The 18,476-nt window shown below is 36.4% G+C and overlaps 1 protein-coding gene across 3 annotated transcripts in view; it reads right to left on the minus strand.

The window, feature by feature from the left end:
* Nucleotides 1–18,476, minus strand: part of Tenm1 (teneurin transmembrane protein 1) — a 599,693-nt gene that overhangs the window by 115,493 nt on the left and 465,724 nt on the right. For all 3 annotated transcript variants that reach the window (XM_042682396.1, XM_042682395.1, XM_042682394.1), the window contains exons 18-19: nucleotides 16,248–16,515; nucleotides 4,208–4,351 (exon numbers count right to left, since the gene is read on the minus strand). In XM_042682396.1, the coding sequence (XP_042538330.1) occupies nucleotides 4,208–4,351; nucleotides 16,248–16,515 (412 nt within the window). The remainder of the gene's footprint in view (nucleotides 1–4,207; nucleotides 4,352–16,247; nucleotides 16,516–18,476) is intronic.

Below are 18,476 nucleotides of genomic sequence, written 5' to 3' on the forward strand. Positions count from 1 at the left end.
TAACAAATTGTTTTTTCAAAACTATGAAATAACTTATGAAATAATTTATTACTTGAGCTTTTAAGAAAATTTAAAACTTGTAATATTTAAGTAATCTTAACAGGAATGAATTCCACTTTCCCCAAAATATTTAATTGAAGTGTGATCAATGCAGCAATTTAAATGATCTAGGAGGAGGTGGATAATAACTGAAAGGATATTCACACAACATCACTGAAAAGAAATCTTCTGATGATTGTGAACTGAATAGTCTACCAATGAGACTATGATATGTTCCTTAATAAATGAGAAAGCCAGTTTGTAACATGTCAGTATTTCAGCAGTGCACTATAGGGTACACAATTCAAAAACGTTTCCAATTATTAGCTTGGAAATAGTAAGATTTGCTATTAACATCTATTTTTCACAGGTAGATCTCCATTTTTATATCAATATAACAGTATAGTTAACAATTACCCTCAAAATGACATGTTATTACCAGGCTCCTGGCAATTTAAAAACTAAAGATGGCTATTCTAACCCATTCTTCTAAGCTTGCAATTCTAAAACTCCTCTTTTCGATTAGAAAGCCCAGTACTCCATCAAAAAAGAAGAATGATTAAAGGAAATAAAACATAAAGCAATGTACTTTCTGATTACATCTCAACAATTGATGTCTTGCTTTCATGCAAGGTACTAAAGTGCCCGTGTAGTGAAATTACCATTCCTGTTTAAAGCTGAAGCAATCAAAACAAAAATGGGAAAACCCCTTTTGTACTGCCTTGGAAAAATAGATCATTTTGAAGGGTGTTTTTGTTGTTTCAAGAATCTGTTTAACCTTCCATTACATAGAACCAGTCCATACCATCTAGCAACAATGATTTAAACACCAATCATTCTTGAAAAGGTTGCCCTGAAAATATTTTGTTCATGTTTCTGGGAATCTTAATCAATTACTGTTGCCTCCCTTCCAGTTTATTCTGCCACACATGCTGATTTTGAAAATAGAATAAAAAGATCCTAGGAAAACATACAGTTTTGTTTTTTTTACATGAAGACCAACTTCCTGCTAAGGACAGGGTGTCATGTTTATAGTCAAGAGTGAAATCCTTTTGAATGTGGCTTGGTGCACATTTTCATCTTTAAGTTTTACTTCTTCTGCCAGAAAGCTGTCTGTTTTGTAGGAGAAAAAAAGTAAGCACACTACTCATACCCTCCTGCTACCTTGCTCAGAAGTTCTTCTGAGGCTTGCAAATAAGTTTAAAATAAAATTCTCCTTGGAAGGCAGAGGGTGGTGCTTTATGCTTGTTTCAAAGAAGAAACCATTTTTCAGACTTATGAACAAGGAGCACAATACATATTTCTCTTACTACTTGACTGAGAGGATATAAACACAAACTGGGAGATACGCCAGTGTGCTCAATGGAATTTACTTCCCCTCCCTATAAAACCATTTTGTGACAAACTACTAGCAGATCATGAAGGCCAAGTTTTTTTAAAAAATTCTTTATTCATTTCACACAGATGATGATGCCTAATTAGTATTCTGGATTGTTCTAATGATTTTAAACATTTGAGTAGTAGGAAACATTAGGAGATATGTTTGATAAAAGATATGCTAGGTTTGGAAGTAGTAGAATTCTATGCACATTTTCCCCCATAATTTTAAAACCAAGTTTCTCTATAACCACTACAAGAATACATTGTAAAGAAATAATGGTGAAAATACAAGTTCCTAGTGTTTTTATCTTGGTGAAAGTATAGTCTATACATATAATAGGCATAATATTGGTGGAAATTTTCTTCACAAAACCAGTTAATTGTTAGGTAAAAATAATTGCTGCAGCTGAAATGACAAATGGTCTGAAAACATTGCCTAATGGAAACTACCCCCTACATAATGCTTTTAGAGTCAAAGAGAAACTGAAGAATAGAATGGCAGCAGACATCCAGTCTAATTTTATATGTCTTTTTAACTAGTAGGAACAAATTGGAGGAAGATTGTTTCTAATCTACTATGTCTCAGATAAAAAGCAGTATGCCTAAAGAGTTATTCCTCCATCCCATGGGGGAAGACATGGAGAGGGGAGATTTGGAAAGACCTTGCTCTTGCCTTAATTGGTCAGAAAAGACCATCTGACCTGAGGGGAAAGAGCACTGCTTTCCAAATTGGAGTCCCCAAAGATGCTTCCTTACACTTAATATTCCTACTTCTAAAACTGCCTTTGGGGGTAGAATTTAGACTTCATAAATGTCCCATGACAGCTGTTTGTGTCCAAGGTCAGGCTGAAATGGAATGGCAAAACTAGCTTCAGCTCTTTTTTTCTGGCAAGTGTAACCAGTTGATTAGATATACAATGCCTATACAGATCAGTAATAAAATGAACAAATGTTGCTTTAAAAATTATTCAAAGTAAAGCTTCTTTCCCAGAATAAAATTATCAGAAAAGTAAAGAAAGAGCTTTTAGTGGGGCTCTGGGAAAGGGTATGATCTTTTTGCTGTGGTTAAAATATTTTAAAACTGGATTTTGGTGATAGTTTCCAAAAACTCAAACATTTGATATATCCTCGAAAAATTGATATATTTTATAGTGTGAATTGTATTTCAATAAAGCTATTAAACATCTCCAGAAGTAACTTGGTATGCAGAAATAATTATTACCTAAAAAGTCATTATTAATTCAGAGAATTAGGAGTTCAGAGAACACATTTGTGAAACTCAGGTGGCCCTCAAAACCTACTATCTGAATGGCTTCCCCATTCTGAAGTCTGTGTGAACCAAATCATAAGAGCCTACAGGACTGGGATCACACAGTTGGGGGGCTAGCTCCAGTGAGGTCATTTCCCACTTTGTGTTTAATGTCAATGACAGGCATTTGAAATAGACAATCCATACATGCCAATAAAAGTGAGTGAAAAAGAAATGGCTGCTTAAAATGTCAACCTCTTTCAAATCAAAACAAAAACGCTAATAATTTAATAAGTGGCATCTGCCCTTTCGTTTTTGTACTTTTAAAACTGTGGCTCTCCTTTTGACAACAGAAAAAAATCTTGACATTTTATATCTGTGCCTGAATCTTTGCAGTTAAAAAAGCAAACAAATTGAAATGGAATTTAGAATCTTCCTTGAAAGGGGCAAGACTGTACAATCGGGGCATATATGAATGGACTCAATCACCTTAAGGGTCTCATGCAGGGACTATGGAAGATGGTTTCATTCTAGGGTCCAACCAAACCTGGTTACCACTGCCAATCAAAACTTCCCAGCCTATGTTATGGCTGATTCAGCTATGGTGCAAATGAAGAAAAATAATATGATAATAAAATTGATCTCTTAGCCTTAAAAGATAACAGTCTTATCCAGCTGTTTCCCTAAAGGCAGGATGAATACATGGATGTCTGGGTAGAAAAGTAGCTGTCTCTACATACTCATTTTGTAAAATGTAACCTAAGATATATCTGTATCTACATCTATCTATTTATCTAATATCTTACTCCAGCTTGCTGTGAATCTACCTCTTCAGACAAAATGGTATATGATTTCACAGTAAAAAGGTACCAGTAGATTATAATAGAAAAACTGGGTGGATCTACCACAGATTGGTTTCCTAAAGAGGTAGGGAAATTGTATGAAGGAGTTAGAACCTTCATAGAGTCTGTTTGAAAGAAACACAGGCTCAAGAGTCTGATTTATTTCTTGATTTAGTTAACATTTACATTATAAACTAGAAGGAAGTAACAGAAGTCAAAGGGGTCCAAATAAAGGAGAGACTGAAAATAAAAGTATTCAGATTATTATACAATAACACTAATTCAAAATCAAATTTTGGTACTGGAAGGACATGTACTAAGTTGGTCATCTCTAAGTGGTCTTTTTTTTCCTGGTCCTGGGGCTTGAACTTAGGGCCTGGGCTCTGTCCCTAAGCCTATCTGTGCTCAACGCTCATGTTCTACCACTTGAACCACAGTGCCATTTCCAGCTTTTTCTGAGTAGTTTATTGGAGATAAGAGTCTCATTAACTTTCCTGCCCAGGCTGGCATGATCTTCAGAACCTCAGATCTCAGCCTCCTTAATAGCTAGGATTACAGACATGAGCCACTGGTGCCCAGTTAAGTGGTATTTTAGTATAGGTGATTTTTTTTTCTCTTGGATTTTCCCACATTTCTTCAATGAACATGCATCAAATAGCATGAGGAAAACAGTAATAATACAATTTTAGCTGCTTACCACTTTGAGGATTCAAAATGTGATGCTTATTCAAGGACCAGCCTCCTAGGTTAGAAGCATCCATTTCAAAACCTTGTAAAGTGACTGTCCTTTGTTCCCAGAGAATGAAGTCAGGGCACGACTCATATTCATATCCCACAGACACTGCAAACAAAGGGTCAATAGCATTAAAAATTATAAAATATTTGCTTCACATTTACTTGCGTTAAGGACTCTTCATGTTATTTTGGTTATTGAATTTTTATTTGGATTACTATTTGATGGAAAATGACTTTCATGTGACATAATACAGCATTACTCCTAGCATAGCATTGGTTATCCAAAAGTAATGTCAGTGTACATTGGACATGAAGTACTAGAGAAGTGAGTTAATAGATTCAGTCAGTAGGTAAGTACCATATGTTTATGGGAAATAGGTTTTATTCTGGGCTTTTAGGTTAAAAAGTGTGTTATAAAACTGAAAAGAGAATCCCTCTACAGGATTAATGTAGTACAATTTCTCCTTATACCTATAGAGGTGAAATGTAGGAAAAGCCAGTTTATTATTTCCTCTCTAGAGTACAAAATACACTTGGGAAATTAGCTTTGGAGTACTTAATTACATACAACAATGGACTACACATGAAACTAATAAAAATTGAGTTGCCCAATTTATGTATTTCCTGTGCTAACTGATCTTTAGTTTGCTGAGAGAACTAAGTTTGCTTAGAGTACTGCAAGTGCAAATTCCACCTTGGCACATTAAGTTTTGGTTTCTGCATTTATCTAACCAATGGGACATCACCCAACATTTGGCTTGAACTCCTATAAAGCACAGATGTTGTGCATTAAACTCGGACCCCTGGTATGCCACTAAAATAGAAAGTGCAGAATGTGGTATCATGGATGTCTCTGCGCTATTGAAATATGTATAGCCTAAGTATACAAGGTTCTCATCATTTTCCCAGTCAGTAAACCTCCTTACCTGTTGGACTCCCAGATTTTTGCTTTCTGAATTTAAAAATGCTTTCCATTCTCATAATGTTAATAGCCTAAGAGTGTTGATTCATTACACGGTATATATCAAAACTAATCCTCCCTTCCTGGAAACTTAAAATAGCCCCATTGGTCTGTGGTTTGACATTGTTTCAGAGTACCTCTCTCCTAGATTGTTAGATGCTCCTGGAGATCTCAGGCTTTCCTTTGTCATTTGGTTATGACATCTGGTAATGAAAACAGGCACACAAGCAATCCTAATACAATTGTCTCCAAAAATGAATAACTAAAAAGACAAGTTTTGATTATTGCCATTGGGTGAAGGGAACTGGTAATTTTAGTCAAACTGATTTTTTGTATGTGTGTATGTGCACATATTTGTGCAAAAGTACACAAACAGATAAGCTAAAATATCCCCATGATTATGAACACACAGGTCTAACTTTTAGATCATTGGTGGTCAATTTCAAATTGAAGTTGCCTCTTCTTTGTTCTCCTGTCTACCAAAGATTATAATATGAAAGAGGATGGTTTTCATGGTGGCTGCTTATGTTTAGAAGGTTCATATACTGGTTATAATGCTGTATTGATTGTCACTGTCCTGAAACTCTTCATGATTTTCAGTTTAGAGCCTCAGTATTTTCATTTTCATCTCACTGGGGCTTGCAATTTATTGTAGACAGTCCTAATTTATATACATCTATCAGCCATCAGTGAGGGAAGATGTACATAATATACAACCATTAAAATACTTTTGTGCTAGTTTTTGGGCTTGAACTCAGGGCCTGGGCACTGTCCCTCAGCTTTTGTGCACAAGGCTAGTGCTCTATCACTTGACTGCAACCACTTCCAGTTTTCTGGTGCCTAATTGGAGATAAGAATCTCATGGACTATTTTGCCTAGGCTGGCTTTGAACCATGATCCTCAGATCTTATCTTCCTGAGCAGCTAGAACTACAGGTCTGAGCCACTGGTGCCTGGCTAAATCCATTTTTATTATTAGCCTTAACCAATCATTATTAGCAAGGGGGATCCAAGGGGATGGTAGAAGACATCATACAGTGTAAGTGATTTCTAAATGAAAATTATTTTGGGATCATCTGTGTAATGGTGTTTTCTGTTCAGGATATCAGGAAGCACTCATGGCGTAAAGCAATGCCATCTCTAACTACTCTTATATCTTACCATAGTCCCTGTGCTTACTAATTTTAGATCAAGTACACAATGTCTTCAACTTTCATGTCTGTCATTAGTGAGCTATGTGGGCTCTAGAAAATTATTCTTCATTTCTAGACATTGTGTTTTTCATATGTACCAAGTTGGAGAGGTGATTAAAATTGTTTATTCCTAGAATATTTGGGGTAGGGAGCATTTTATTGTGAATTTGGTAAATGTTAGGGCTAGTATTCCTAGAAAAGTGCTAATCTACACAATTTTTTTGTAGAATTCTGGGAGGGTGTCATTGATAGACTAAAATCTGAATAAAAATCTCAAATTGAAGATCCTTTGCTAAATAATTTTTCTTCTTCCTTTTATATTGACACTATGATATTAACTGTTTTCCTTTTAGATTATACCTTATGAGATGAGGATCAAACCAACAAGCAAAATAGAATGCTACATCTCATGTTGAAAAATTCAGATGGTTAGACAGCACATTAAAGGCCATGTTGGTATATAGATTAACATGGTTTCTGATTCTCTTGCCAACATTTAAAATCTTGATTAATAAATAATCGCAACAACAATAATTACAAGTTCCCTTAAAGCCATCATTTCCTTCCCCACAGTATTCCTGGCAATTAGTGGGTCTGCCTTCTGTACACTGTAAGCCTGGTGAGCTCTTCTAGAGTACCTTCTCTGGAAGATGATTGCACATTTTTGCAAATAAGTACTGTGCCCTGGTGACCTCGGATATTGGTTTTGAGCCTGCTTTTTTCCCTCACAGTATCAGTTAAAGATCATCCTAACTTTGCAGCAGAAAATGCTTACAGAAAGCATTAATTAAAGAGTTCTTGATGTAATGGTAATGAGATACATGTACTCTTTTCACTTCCCTGTATCTGCCGTCTGAATTGCTCTCCAGTCCGTAACAAAAATGTGCATTGGCTGCAAACCCCACAATTATATTACTATTTTCTCCCCAGTCACAGCAAATAGAAACAAGGCAGCTACTTAATAAGTTCCCTCTAATTTTTATTAGATTTACTTTCTCCCAAGAAAGCTCTATGAGCTAATAAAATTATAATTTATACTTAAGACTTGTCCAAAACTTGAACTGACTTTAATGAGAATGGCTGAGTAGTGGAGTATTTTTGTATGTGGTTTCTTGCTCAGAGTAACAAGGCAAGGTTTCTTTCTGACAGCAGACCACTTTGACATCCTAAAACTTGCAGTAGACTTTGGAGAAGGCAGAAGTTTCACCCCACAGAGTTGAGCTGCAATCCAAAACATGGGAACAGGCAAATACAGTAACAACCAACCCTAGACTTCCTATCATGGAAGCAGACTGCAATGCACTGAACACCCACTCTTTTTTTGTATAATTGAGTGTGGGGGAAAAGTGATTATATTAGGGCTGGTGCTGGAAATGCTGAGCTTTGACAATACACTCTGCCTATTACTGTGACAGTTGTCGAGACACAGCTAAGTAAGCAGGGTGGACCACTACTAATTCCCAGGAGGGTTGTTCGCTATCATGTCTGATGATTAGCATAGCACACTATAGGGTACACATTCAGCCTCTGGTACTCTGTGGTGGGTCTAGGAAAGCTAGTGTAAAGAAAGGAAAATGACTGCTCATCAGTATTTGAGAGAAGCTACAGAATATAGATTGTAATCCCAGTTAACATACACTAGTAAGAAAGGGTCCTAGGGCACATGTGTGCTTCCATAGGGTCCGATGCTGGTGCGCATATACTGGGAAGGAGGTTGAGAGTCATTGATATGAAAAAAGTACTTTATTTGAACCATGGGACCACTTCATTTGTGACACAATTAATTCTGCTTGGATTTCTGTCTTCTAATGTTCTCTCTCTTACCTATACACAGAGCTATTAATGAAGTGTTCCTTAACCAGGAGTCATTGAGTTTCAAAATATTCTGTCTTGTGGACATAGGATTGTAGCTTGACCTTACTGTTAAGACATCTTGCAAATATTCTACTAGCTCACAAAAAAGTGAAAATATTCAGCTTCCCCAAAAGCCATTTGACATAAGACAACTGTGATGGCCATTGAACTTATCTGAATGGCCACATTAGTATGATGTAAGAACTGCAAGAACACAGAAGGCCCAGTGTCCCTGACATCCAGTTTAATGAGTATACCATTCATCAATAATGGCTAAGAGACTGACATTAAGTAGCCAAGGTAAAGATGCTCTGCAATGAAGTTGATATGCAAAATCTGACAAGATTAAGCACATGATTTTCAATGACTCCAGGCTAAGGCTACAGAATTCATAATGGTTGCATTTAGGAAAGAAATATATAATGAAAAGGAATCTGATAGTGTGAGAAATTTACATGCTACCTTCATGAACTCAAGGTACATCTATAATTTGGAGACATTTAAAAGAGTAACTATAAAGATGAAAATCATTTTCTCCAAAAGAAGTTACTAACTAGACTAATAACTATTTTGAACTCTTTAAAAATGCTAGATTAATGCCAAAACAGAAAAAATAACAGAAAACAAAAGCCCTACAGAAACGAATGAAAGCCATGGAAAGGATAGACCAAGGCTATGTAGAAAAATGGTGCCTTCTCTCAGCGTTCTCATTTCCTTTTCTCTAGAATGGGATGACCTCAGTGGAGCCTCCATTTTTTTTTAAATTTAATTTTATTTTATTTGTGAACATACTGTACAGAGGGGTTACAATTACATGGGCAGGATAATGCATACATTTCTTACCAAGCATTGTAGCCTCCTCCTTTGTTTACCCTTCACCTCCCTTCTGGAGCCTCCATTTGACTTGTCTGGTGGTCTGAAAAATTTTGTTTATCTACTATTCTTAGCTTATTAAAGCAGGCAGCATCAATGTGTTTTATTTTTGTTTTTGTTTTTTGTTTTTTTGTCGGTTGTGGGGCTTGAACTCGGCCTGGGTGCTGTCCCTCAACTCTTCAGCTCAAGGCTAGAGCTCTACCACTTGAGCCATAGAGCCACTTCTGGTTTTCTGAGTGGTTTATTGGAGATAAGTTCATGGACTTTCCTGCCTGGGCTGGCTTTGAACCGTGATTCTCAGGTCTTAGCCTCCTGAGTAGCTTGCATTTACAGGTGTGAGCCACCAGAGCCAGGAAAAATTTTTATCAATTGCATTTTCAGCACTTACAGAGATAGTCACATAGTTTGCTTCTTTCATTGATTAGGGTAGTAATTAATAGCAATGTTGAACTTTCATCATGGATATAAAAAACTTTCCTTCTTAATGATGTATTACCATTTGAGCAAATGAGTGAATCACTAGATTTCACTTGGTAATATTTCCTTAGTATCTGTACTATGCCCATTCCCAAAACAAGGGTTAAACAAATTATTTTTAAGTATAAAGGATCTGTACGAATAGAAAGTATAGGTGGGAGAAAAATAAAAATCATCTAGGAGTAAAATTAACTATATAACATTTTTGGTTTCCCTTATTTGCAATAACTAGGATATGTCTGAGTCAAGCAGAAAAGGTCAGATAAGTTAATGTTAGGGAAATGAACCCTAAGATATGTATTCAAATGTTTTTTTTCTTTCATGCGATTGTTTCTAATACATCTGTAAGATTATTTCTTTGTTGCTTTGTATGTCCCTCCCCCATGGTATAACCCCTGCTTTCACTGTATTTGATGTAGGTATAATTTGTGGAGGGGAAGGGAAAAACAAATCGTTTAAATAGGGATACAGGTGGACTCATTGCAACAATGAGATATACAAGTCGTTATGTTGAAAACCAACTTTACAACTTTGGTGTGTGTGGGGGGAGGAGAAATAGGTGGGAGGTGGGGGGAGGATGGGAAGGGGAAACAAAGGAGGAGGCTACAATGCTTGATAAGAAATGTACTCATGATCTTGCCCATGTGATTGTAACCCCTCTGTACAATATTTTCACAATAAAAAAAAGAAAAAGAAAAGAAAAGAAAAAAAAACATTTTTGCCAGAGTCCTTACATGTTGAAATCTACTCTAATGAGATTTTTTTTCTGTCTTTCCAAGTCTAGCCAATGTGGATGATCTATATCATGTGAAAATCAGAATAAAATGTGGAGCTCACATACACATTTGTGAATGCCTTTTTGTACCTGCACACTCCTCTTCTTGGGAAGACCCACTATCCCACTACACAAGAGAGGCTAAGAGGTCACCTCTGTCATTATTTGTTTGGTTATGCAACAAACATACAATACTGGATATGTATCTCCTGTTGATATGCATTGAATAGGTCATAAGAGATGTCAGCATGAATAAAACAATAACCCAGGTGCCTGTGGTTCATGCCTATAACCCTAACTACTCAGGAAGCTGTGATCTAGAGATCACGGTTCAAAGCCAAAACCAGTCTAGGCAAGAAAGTGTTTGAGACTCATCTCCATTTAGCCACTAAAAAACCAAACGTGGAGCTATAGTTAAAATGGTAGAGAACTTGCCTTGAGCGAAAAAACATAGTGACAGTGCCCAGACTCTGAGTTCAAGGTCTAAGACAGGTGTGCACTCATGCCCACACACACCCCCAATCTCAAATCAAAATAGAATAAGATAACATTCCTCTTCATGGAGCTTACACTGTATTGCAAGAAATTACTATAATAGGAAAGTCATGCATGTATACATGTGTAAAATATGGTGTTATAATGAGAAAACATGGGACATGAGAGCTTAACAAAGTCATTTATGTTGGATGAGAGAGATAAGGATTAGCATCTTTACAAGGAAGGAGTTTATTGCATGAACTGTAGAAGTGGTCAACTCTCTTTTGTGTGGAGAAATTCTAAGACCCTCTATTGGATGAATGAAACCATGGGTAATACTGAACTTTTTTCCCTATGTGACATACAATATTGCCATATCGTAGCAGAATAAGTCTATCTTTCCAGGTTTGGTGTCTCCTTTGCCTTACTGATCGTTTACCTTGGGTGGGGCCATTGGGTAAAATAGGGGTTCATTGAACGTAAGCATGATAGTTGATCAGAAATTGGAGACATCCCTAAATGACTAATGGGAGGGTGTTGGTATGTACTGTGTGAAAATTCTGGACAACAAAAGGATGATTGATGGACAGAGTGATGCTGTGGGAGATTTCATGAGACTATTTTGAATAGAAGACAATTTAAGGCATCTGAAGTGTCCTTAGAGGGTGATGGATGGTGAATATGATGCAAGCATATTACCTATATATGAATGAAAATAGCATAATGAAACCCACTAAAAAGCTGTTAAAAAGAGGATGGGGAGAAGAGATAAGACAGGTAAGAGGAATTTGATCAAACAATATTATATGCACGTATGGAAATATTAAGATAAAACATCTTCTAATAAAAATGCAAAAATCTATGGCATATTTCAGAATTCTTTTATAATAGGTGAAGGACAACCTGCTCCCTTTCTCCACTCAACTAAAAAAATTCCAGAATTACTATCGTTTAGCAGTATTTAGGCATTTTTCTTTGGATAATGGTTTATGAAATGTACTCAATTTGAAAGCACACTATCTTTTGAAATAATGAGATTAAAAAGAACACAATACTGTAATGAAAAGAAAGGTACTGCTAGTGAATGGCTCAGAATGAAATTGTCTTGATGTAATTAGTAACTTTCATTCTCAAAAAGAATCTGGTTTGAATTGTAAATTATATGATCACCCAATCTTGAAGAACTATCTGCATAATGCTCCAGGTGGGTATAGGTGCACACACACACACACACACACACATATATACATACGACACCACATTTCATACATGTGTGAAAACTGAGTTGTAGTCAACAAATTGACATAAGGCTTGAGATTGCAGAGACTGAAGCTTTATTAATGTTGATGTTCTGGGTTTCTTTTCATAACTTTGGATTTTGGTTACATTTAGTAGTTCCGTGAAAAACCTATACCCCTGAAGCTGTGCCTATAAAGTTGAATGTATAAACCAGTTTTGCTCTCAGTTAACAATTATGAATTCATGAAAGGAGAGAAATGATAAAAGATTATTATCTCGGTTAGTTGCTCTGACAGAAAGCCATTGGGGTGTTAAATCAGGCCCTTGGTAAGGTGGGCTGGTCACTTTAGTGAAGAGAAACAGCAGTGGAATGCATACAGAACTGCTAGACCTACGCTGGAATACTTGCTGTGTGCACAATTTTGGCAAGTTGCTTTCTCTTTCTGAACCTCAGTTTCCCACTCTGTAATCCTGTCATGCCTACTAGGCAGGAATGTTATATAGATCAAAATGAGAAAATGTATGTGAAAATCCCTGGCAAATTGTAAAGCACTACCCATTTATTCTTAAAATATTCAGTGGATGCTATTTTTGTAGCTGCCCAGCCTGCTGAGGTTTTACTGAAGGGAAATTTATGAACACTAAAGCATCATTCTCAAGAATGTTTTGTGTGCACAAAGCAGCCGTAGCTTAGCACCTATTACTATTAATGTTCCCTTGTTCCTCTCTAACACAATTTCTACAGACTCCTATTTGTTGCGAACCTTTAGGAAGTCTAGTTCTTCAAGAAACACCACTTTCCTGCCAAACTACTGTACTAAATAATTATGCAATTGTTGTTGCCAATAACCTTGAAGAAAAATAGAATTGTTTACAGCATGGCTACTAAAGGTGGATGGCTGATTTCCTGAACTTCCAGGACTCCAAACCACTGCAATTTAATTTAATTAAAAAGGAGACTAGGCAGAATGCACTATTATACATTGGTAATATATGCAGACACAGGCGGACATAGGGAATTATTTTGACAAAATTCACATAATGGATGCAGATCAGAGGCCCTGAACAAGTCAGTTTGTCAAATTAAATAAGCCGCCTCTAGAATTTTAACAGCATTATGAACTTAACAATAATGAGTTTTTGCATTGTTTTGCAAGTAGCTGAGTTGGGGGAGAAACTAAATAAAATACAATGATTTCCAGACATTGTATCTTATTTGGAACCAGAAATAAAAAAAATATAAAACACTAAGGACAAATTATTTCCAGAGCTCACATAGAGTTTTTAGCAGGAGAGTCTTGTCTATGTATCAGACAACAAAATCTCTAAGCTGGATGAACTAGTGATTGTAGCTTTTGTACTGAACTCTGGGGTGATTTTACTCTTCTTCTACTTGATCAATATTGTACTTGGATTAATCAATCTTATCAGTTGCCATTGATACTTCTCCAAGGAAAGAGTCCATACAACCCCTGTCGGTAATTATTTCACTCTGGTATTATCCCAGTTGCAAAGTCTGTTTCATTACAAAAAAAATGATGGGCTAGTGTAGAATCTCAAATACTCATTTCTCATTTTGGCTGTCCTTCAACAGTCTATTCTTCTTCAGTGACATTCTAGTCCTTAGAGCTCACACCTATTCCCCATAGCTGAGCTATGTGGGAAACACAACTCCCACATTTCAAACTAAGCAGATATTTCAACTTAGATATTCACCACAACTTTAAATTCATCTTTTTAAAATCTGAATCCCACTCTATACATCACTCAACCATTGGCGATTGGTAAAGATTCAAATTTAACTGACATGAGAAGGGAGAATAGAAGTCCTTATTGCCACTGTTTTAAACAAAATCCTTCTATAACTGAAACTTTATGAATTTTGGTCAAGGTTTATATTAGTTTCTTTTTTTATTTTATTTTTTTATTTTTAGGTCTGGTTGTGGGGCCTGAACTCTGGGCCTGGGCGCTGTCCCTCAGCTCTTCAGCTCAAGGCTAGCGCTCTACCACTTGAGCCACAGCGCCACTTCTGGCTTTTTTCTTTTTGCTTATGTGATGCTGAGGAATCGAACCCAGGGCCTCAGGCATGCAAGGCAAGCGCTCTACCACTGAGCCACCTTCCCAGCCCTATATTAGTTTCTTATTGCTACTATAACCAAGTAACACAAACTGAGATAATGCTGCCCATTTTATAGGTGGAACAACTATGGCACTTGGAGATTTATTTAGCCAACATCATATATCTACTGAGGAAAAAAGGGATTATTGGAACCCAAGGGGGGACTCTGACTCTAGAGCATTCTTCTTCTTCTTCTTCTTTTTTTTTTTTTTTTTTTTTTTTACCAGTCCTGGACCTTGAACTCAGGGCCTGGGCACTGTCCTTGAGCCTCTCCATGCTCAAGGCTAGCGCTCTACCACTTGAGCCACAGCATCACTTCCGGCTTGTTCTGTGTATGTGTTACTGAGGAATCAAACCCAGGGCTTCATGCATGCTAGGCAAGAAATCTACTGCTAACCCACTTTCCCAGCCCAGAGAGCATTCTTTTTAACTACTGCATTCACTGGAATTGGGACTGAGCTGGACGCTGTTGGCTGGCCAGTAATATTGGTGGTTCTTGGCCAAATGGCAGAGCTCTGTATTAAGTGGTTATTTTATATTGTGTGTTAACTGGCTGCCATAATGTAGTATTGTCTCCAGAAGGAGTCTGAATTCAAGGAAGAATAAGTCAGCAGACATAACTCATTAGAGAGCTCAAAGAAGCAGGGTGGTTAAAAAGAAATAAGCTTATAGTATGACTCAGTTACTATTGTAGGACTCTTACGCACTGGACTCGCTGCAGAAAGAATAACTAGAATTGTTGATCTGAGAGAACAGATGCTGGCCTTTTAGAGCTACAATACATGTGAACAAAACTATAGTTGTAGACATCTGCTTGCTGATAATGATTCTCTCTTAAATTCCAGTGTGTGATTACAGGAATATTCCATTAACTGAGGAACCTGCCCACATTCCTTATATTCCTATGAAGTCCAATATAGATAATTATTTCAATAAAGGTCTCCTAGGCAGAGAGAGATTGTTAGTCCTTCCCTCTATGTATATATTTTCCTCTGGAAATGAAATTGACACATGATATTCTAAGAAATATGTTAGAGGTATAGGAGATGCATCACAACAGACATTTCCAAGGAAGGATGTGAAAACAGCTTCTCTAGAGAGCTTTATAATGGACATGTAGTGTGCCCAAGAGAGATTGCCATGAGATACTGCCTGGAGGAACAAGGATCAATGGTTTTCCATCTGCAGGTCCACACATCTCTACCAAGTCCCTTAGGAAGTTTTTTGTTTTCAAAAGAATGGAAGACTGGTGTCAGATAGTCTCTCTCTGGTTGTCAGTGCTAGATTGTTTACCATCAATTCTTAAAAGACTACTTTGCTTTTCTGTTGTGTCTATCCTTTACAAAATTATGGATTGTAGAAAGTTTTTTTTAATTTAAAAACATTCTTTAGAAAAAGAAAATTAACAAATATGTCTCAATTTCATTTTTTTAAAAAATCATTTGTCTGAGAAAATTAAAAATCTTAAAAAAGCATAGTTCTCAAGAACCTTTTTCAGGTACAGGCTAACTTTAAGATTCTAGATTTTAAAGCCTTGAGATTAGAGAATATCAACAGAAATAGGAAGGGAAGATGATTTTTTTTTTAGTTAACCTACTGAGCTAACAAGTTAGTGTAATCTAACCATCTTAGACATAAAAGATAATAAGTGGAGATGTCTATAAGCTAGAATTTTGTAGTTTCTAAGTGGAAATGACAGCCTAAATGTCAAGTCCAAAAATATGGCCTAAAAAACGTCACACCAAAGGTCACAGTTAGAAGGCAACATTCAACTTTGGAGACAATTACAAGTCAGATATTATGTGATTCTTCTGGTATGCTGCTATCATGAAAGGGACACTAAAAACATTTTGAAGCAAAAATGTGTCAAAAGAGAACACTAAACAGGCACAAAAGTAATGTTTAATTATAAAAGCCTTAGACCCTTTTAATAGAAGAAAATCAATCGTTATTCTGAATACAAATTAATATGCAACTAGTATTTTCTGTCTTGTGAGCATACTATTGCTATTTACATAAAATTAATTCAACATACCCAAAGCTTCTGCCAAGCCCCAAACCTTCTGTCCATAGATGTCAGTCTTGTTCCAAGCAAATGTGTAGACAAGATTAATTGCAGCTGGAAACCATTTCTGTGTGAGTCGCCCTTCGACAGCTACTGTGAGGTGTACTTTAATCATCCCCACAGGAATTGTTGAATGTGTCAGAAGGATCCTCAGAAGGGTTTTATACCCAGGAGTTCTGCTGCTCAGGTAACTCAGCCTCACAAAGCTAGAAGGAATGGGAATTTCTTCTTGTACAACCTGAAAAGAAAAGTAACCCAATTGGTTGTTATTGTCTTAGAGACGTACTAAAAGAGAGTCAAGGGGAATCTATGGACATCAAGCCACTTGTGCCTGAGCCTTTGTGTGGCTATGTGATCTAACTTTTCAAATTCTGCATCAAATCTGTATAGGGACAAGACAGGCATCCATCCCTAGAGATTGCTCTCATTTTTCCCTGCCAGGAAAGGCTATGAAGAACAATTACAGTTTTTTAACAATGTTCTAAAAATTGCATAGTAGGAGTTTGAAAAGAGCACACTGATGAATGTCAAGCAATTTAGTGCCATGGTCTTCATGAAAGAATCCTTTTTCCTTATATATACATACACAAATCTTGTTTGGTGTAAACAATATATCATAAACCATGGCCATCATGTTTAATTCTGGCGAGGCTAAGGGGAAGGACTCAAGAATTAGGCTCAGCAAGTCATTTTTTAATGACAAAGATTATAGTACCTCAAGAATTCATCTTTACTGATGTCATCAAATTCATTTACTTTGGAGGCTTAGAATGACCTCAAGGCCACATTTTTAATCAATTTCTCTTACATTGTTCTCTGTGACTGCATATACCAATGAATGACTACAAACAAATTTCTCCAAGTTGGCACCTGTGACTGAGAGGTGAACAATTCTCCCTTATTCCTCTTCAATTTTGTAAAATACCACTTGGCTCTTTTTATTAAGTACTACTACTTATTTAGAGTTAAATGATCACAAATAGCTAAAACTGAATTTTGTTTTCCACGACTTTCATCCTTTTTTTAAAATTTCTTTTAAAATCAGATATTATTCCTTTTTTATTAATAAGTTTTTATTGTGAAAATATGGTACAGAAGGGTTACAATTACATGAGCAAGGTAATGAGTGCATTTCTTATCAAACATTGTTGCCTCTTCCTTTGTTTTTCCCTTACCATCCCTGCTCTCCCATCTCTACGACCACAACTCCCTCACACCAAAGTTTTAAAGTTCGGTTTTTGACATAGCATCTTGTACATTTCATTGTTGCAATGGGTCCACCTGTATCCCTATTTAAACAATTTGTTTTTTCCTTCCTCTCCCCGAATTATACCTACATCAAATTCAGTGAAAACAGGGGTTATACCATGGGGGAGGGACATACAAAGCAACAAAGAAATCATCTTATAAATATGTTAGAAACAATAGCAAGAAAGAAAAACCAGTTGAGTCCTTACCTTGGGGTTCATTTCACGTAACATCTACTTATCTGACATTTTCTGCTTGTCTGAGACATGTACTAGTTATTGCAAATAAGGGAAACCATGGGACCTATGTTTCTTTGGGCCTGGCTTACTTCACTTAATATAATTTTTTCCAAGTCTTTCCATTTCCTAACAAATGGGGCAATGTCATTCTTTCTGATGGAGGCATAGAATTCCATTGTGTATATATACCACATTTTCTTGATCCATTCATCTACTGAGGGGCATCTAGATTGGTTCCATATGGAACCTCAGGAGACTTTAATCTTTCAAAGCAAGACATGTGAAGAACAAGCCTATATTTTTTGAATACATTTGAAGTGGCATGAATATTGCAGATATTCTTGTGCCCTGATTCATTTTAAACTCAGAATATTGTCCTCTGAATTGTCCTCTATGATGGGATTAGTAGAATTGATTGCTAAGTACATGCCACCTCATATTTCTAGAATGTTTTGTCATTCTACTTTTTCTAAAGACCATTTTTGTGCAATCTTTGCCTAGGATTTTCCCCCCTCTTCATTGGGTACTTGATAACAGAGTTGTCCACTGATAGTTTTTGCAGATAGTGACAGAAATACAGTATTGAAGGATAATGTGACATTTTCCAGCTTACTATTTCATTTTCCTAAGGAAATATCTAATACTAGAAAAGTTGGAATGAAATAAGACTCATACTTCTTATGCCACCTGTCAAGGAATTGGTGTACACATT

This window comes from Dipodomys spectabilis, unplaced genomic scaffold, assembly GCF_019054845.1.
Source record: "Dipodomys spectabilis isolate Male_0828 unplaced genomic scaffold, ASM1905484v1 ptg000071l, whole genome shotgun sequence".
NCBI lineage: Eukaryota > Metazoa > Chordata > Mammalia > Rodentia > Heteromyidae > Dipodomys > Dipodomys spectabilis.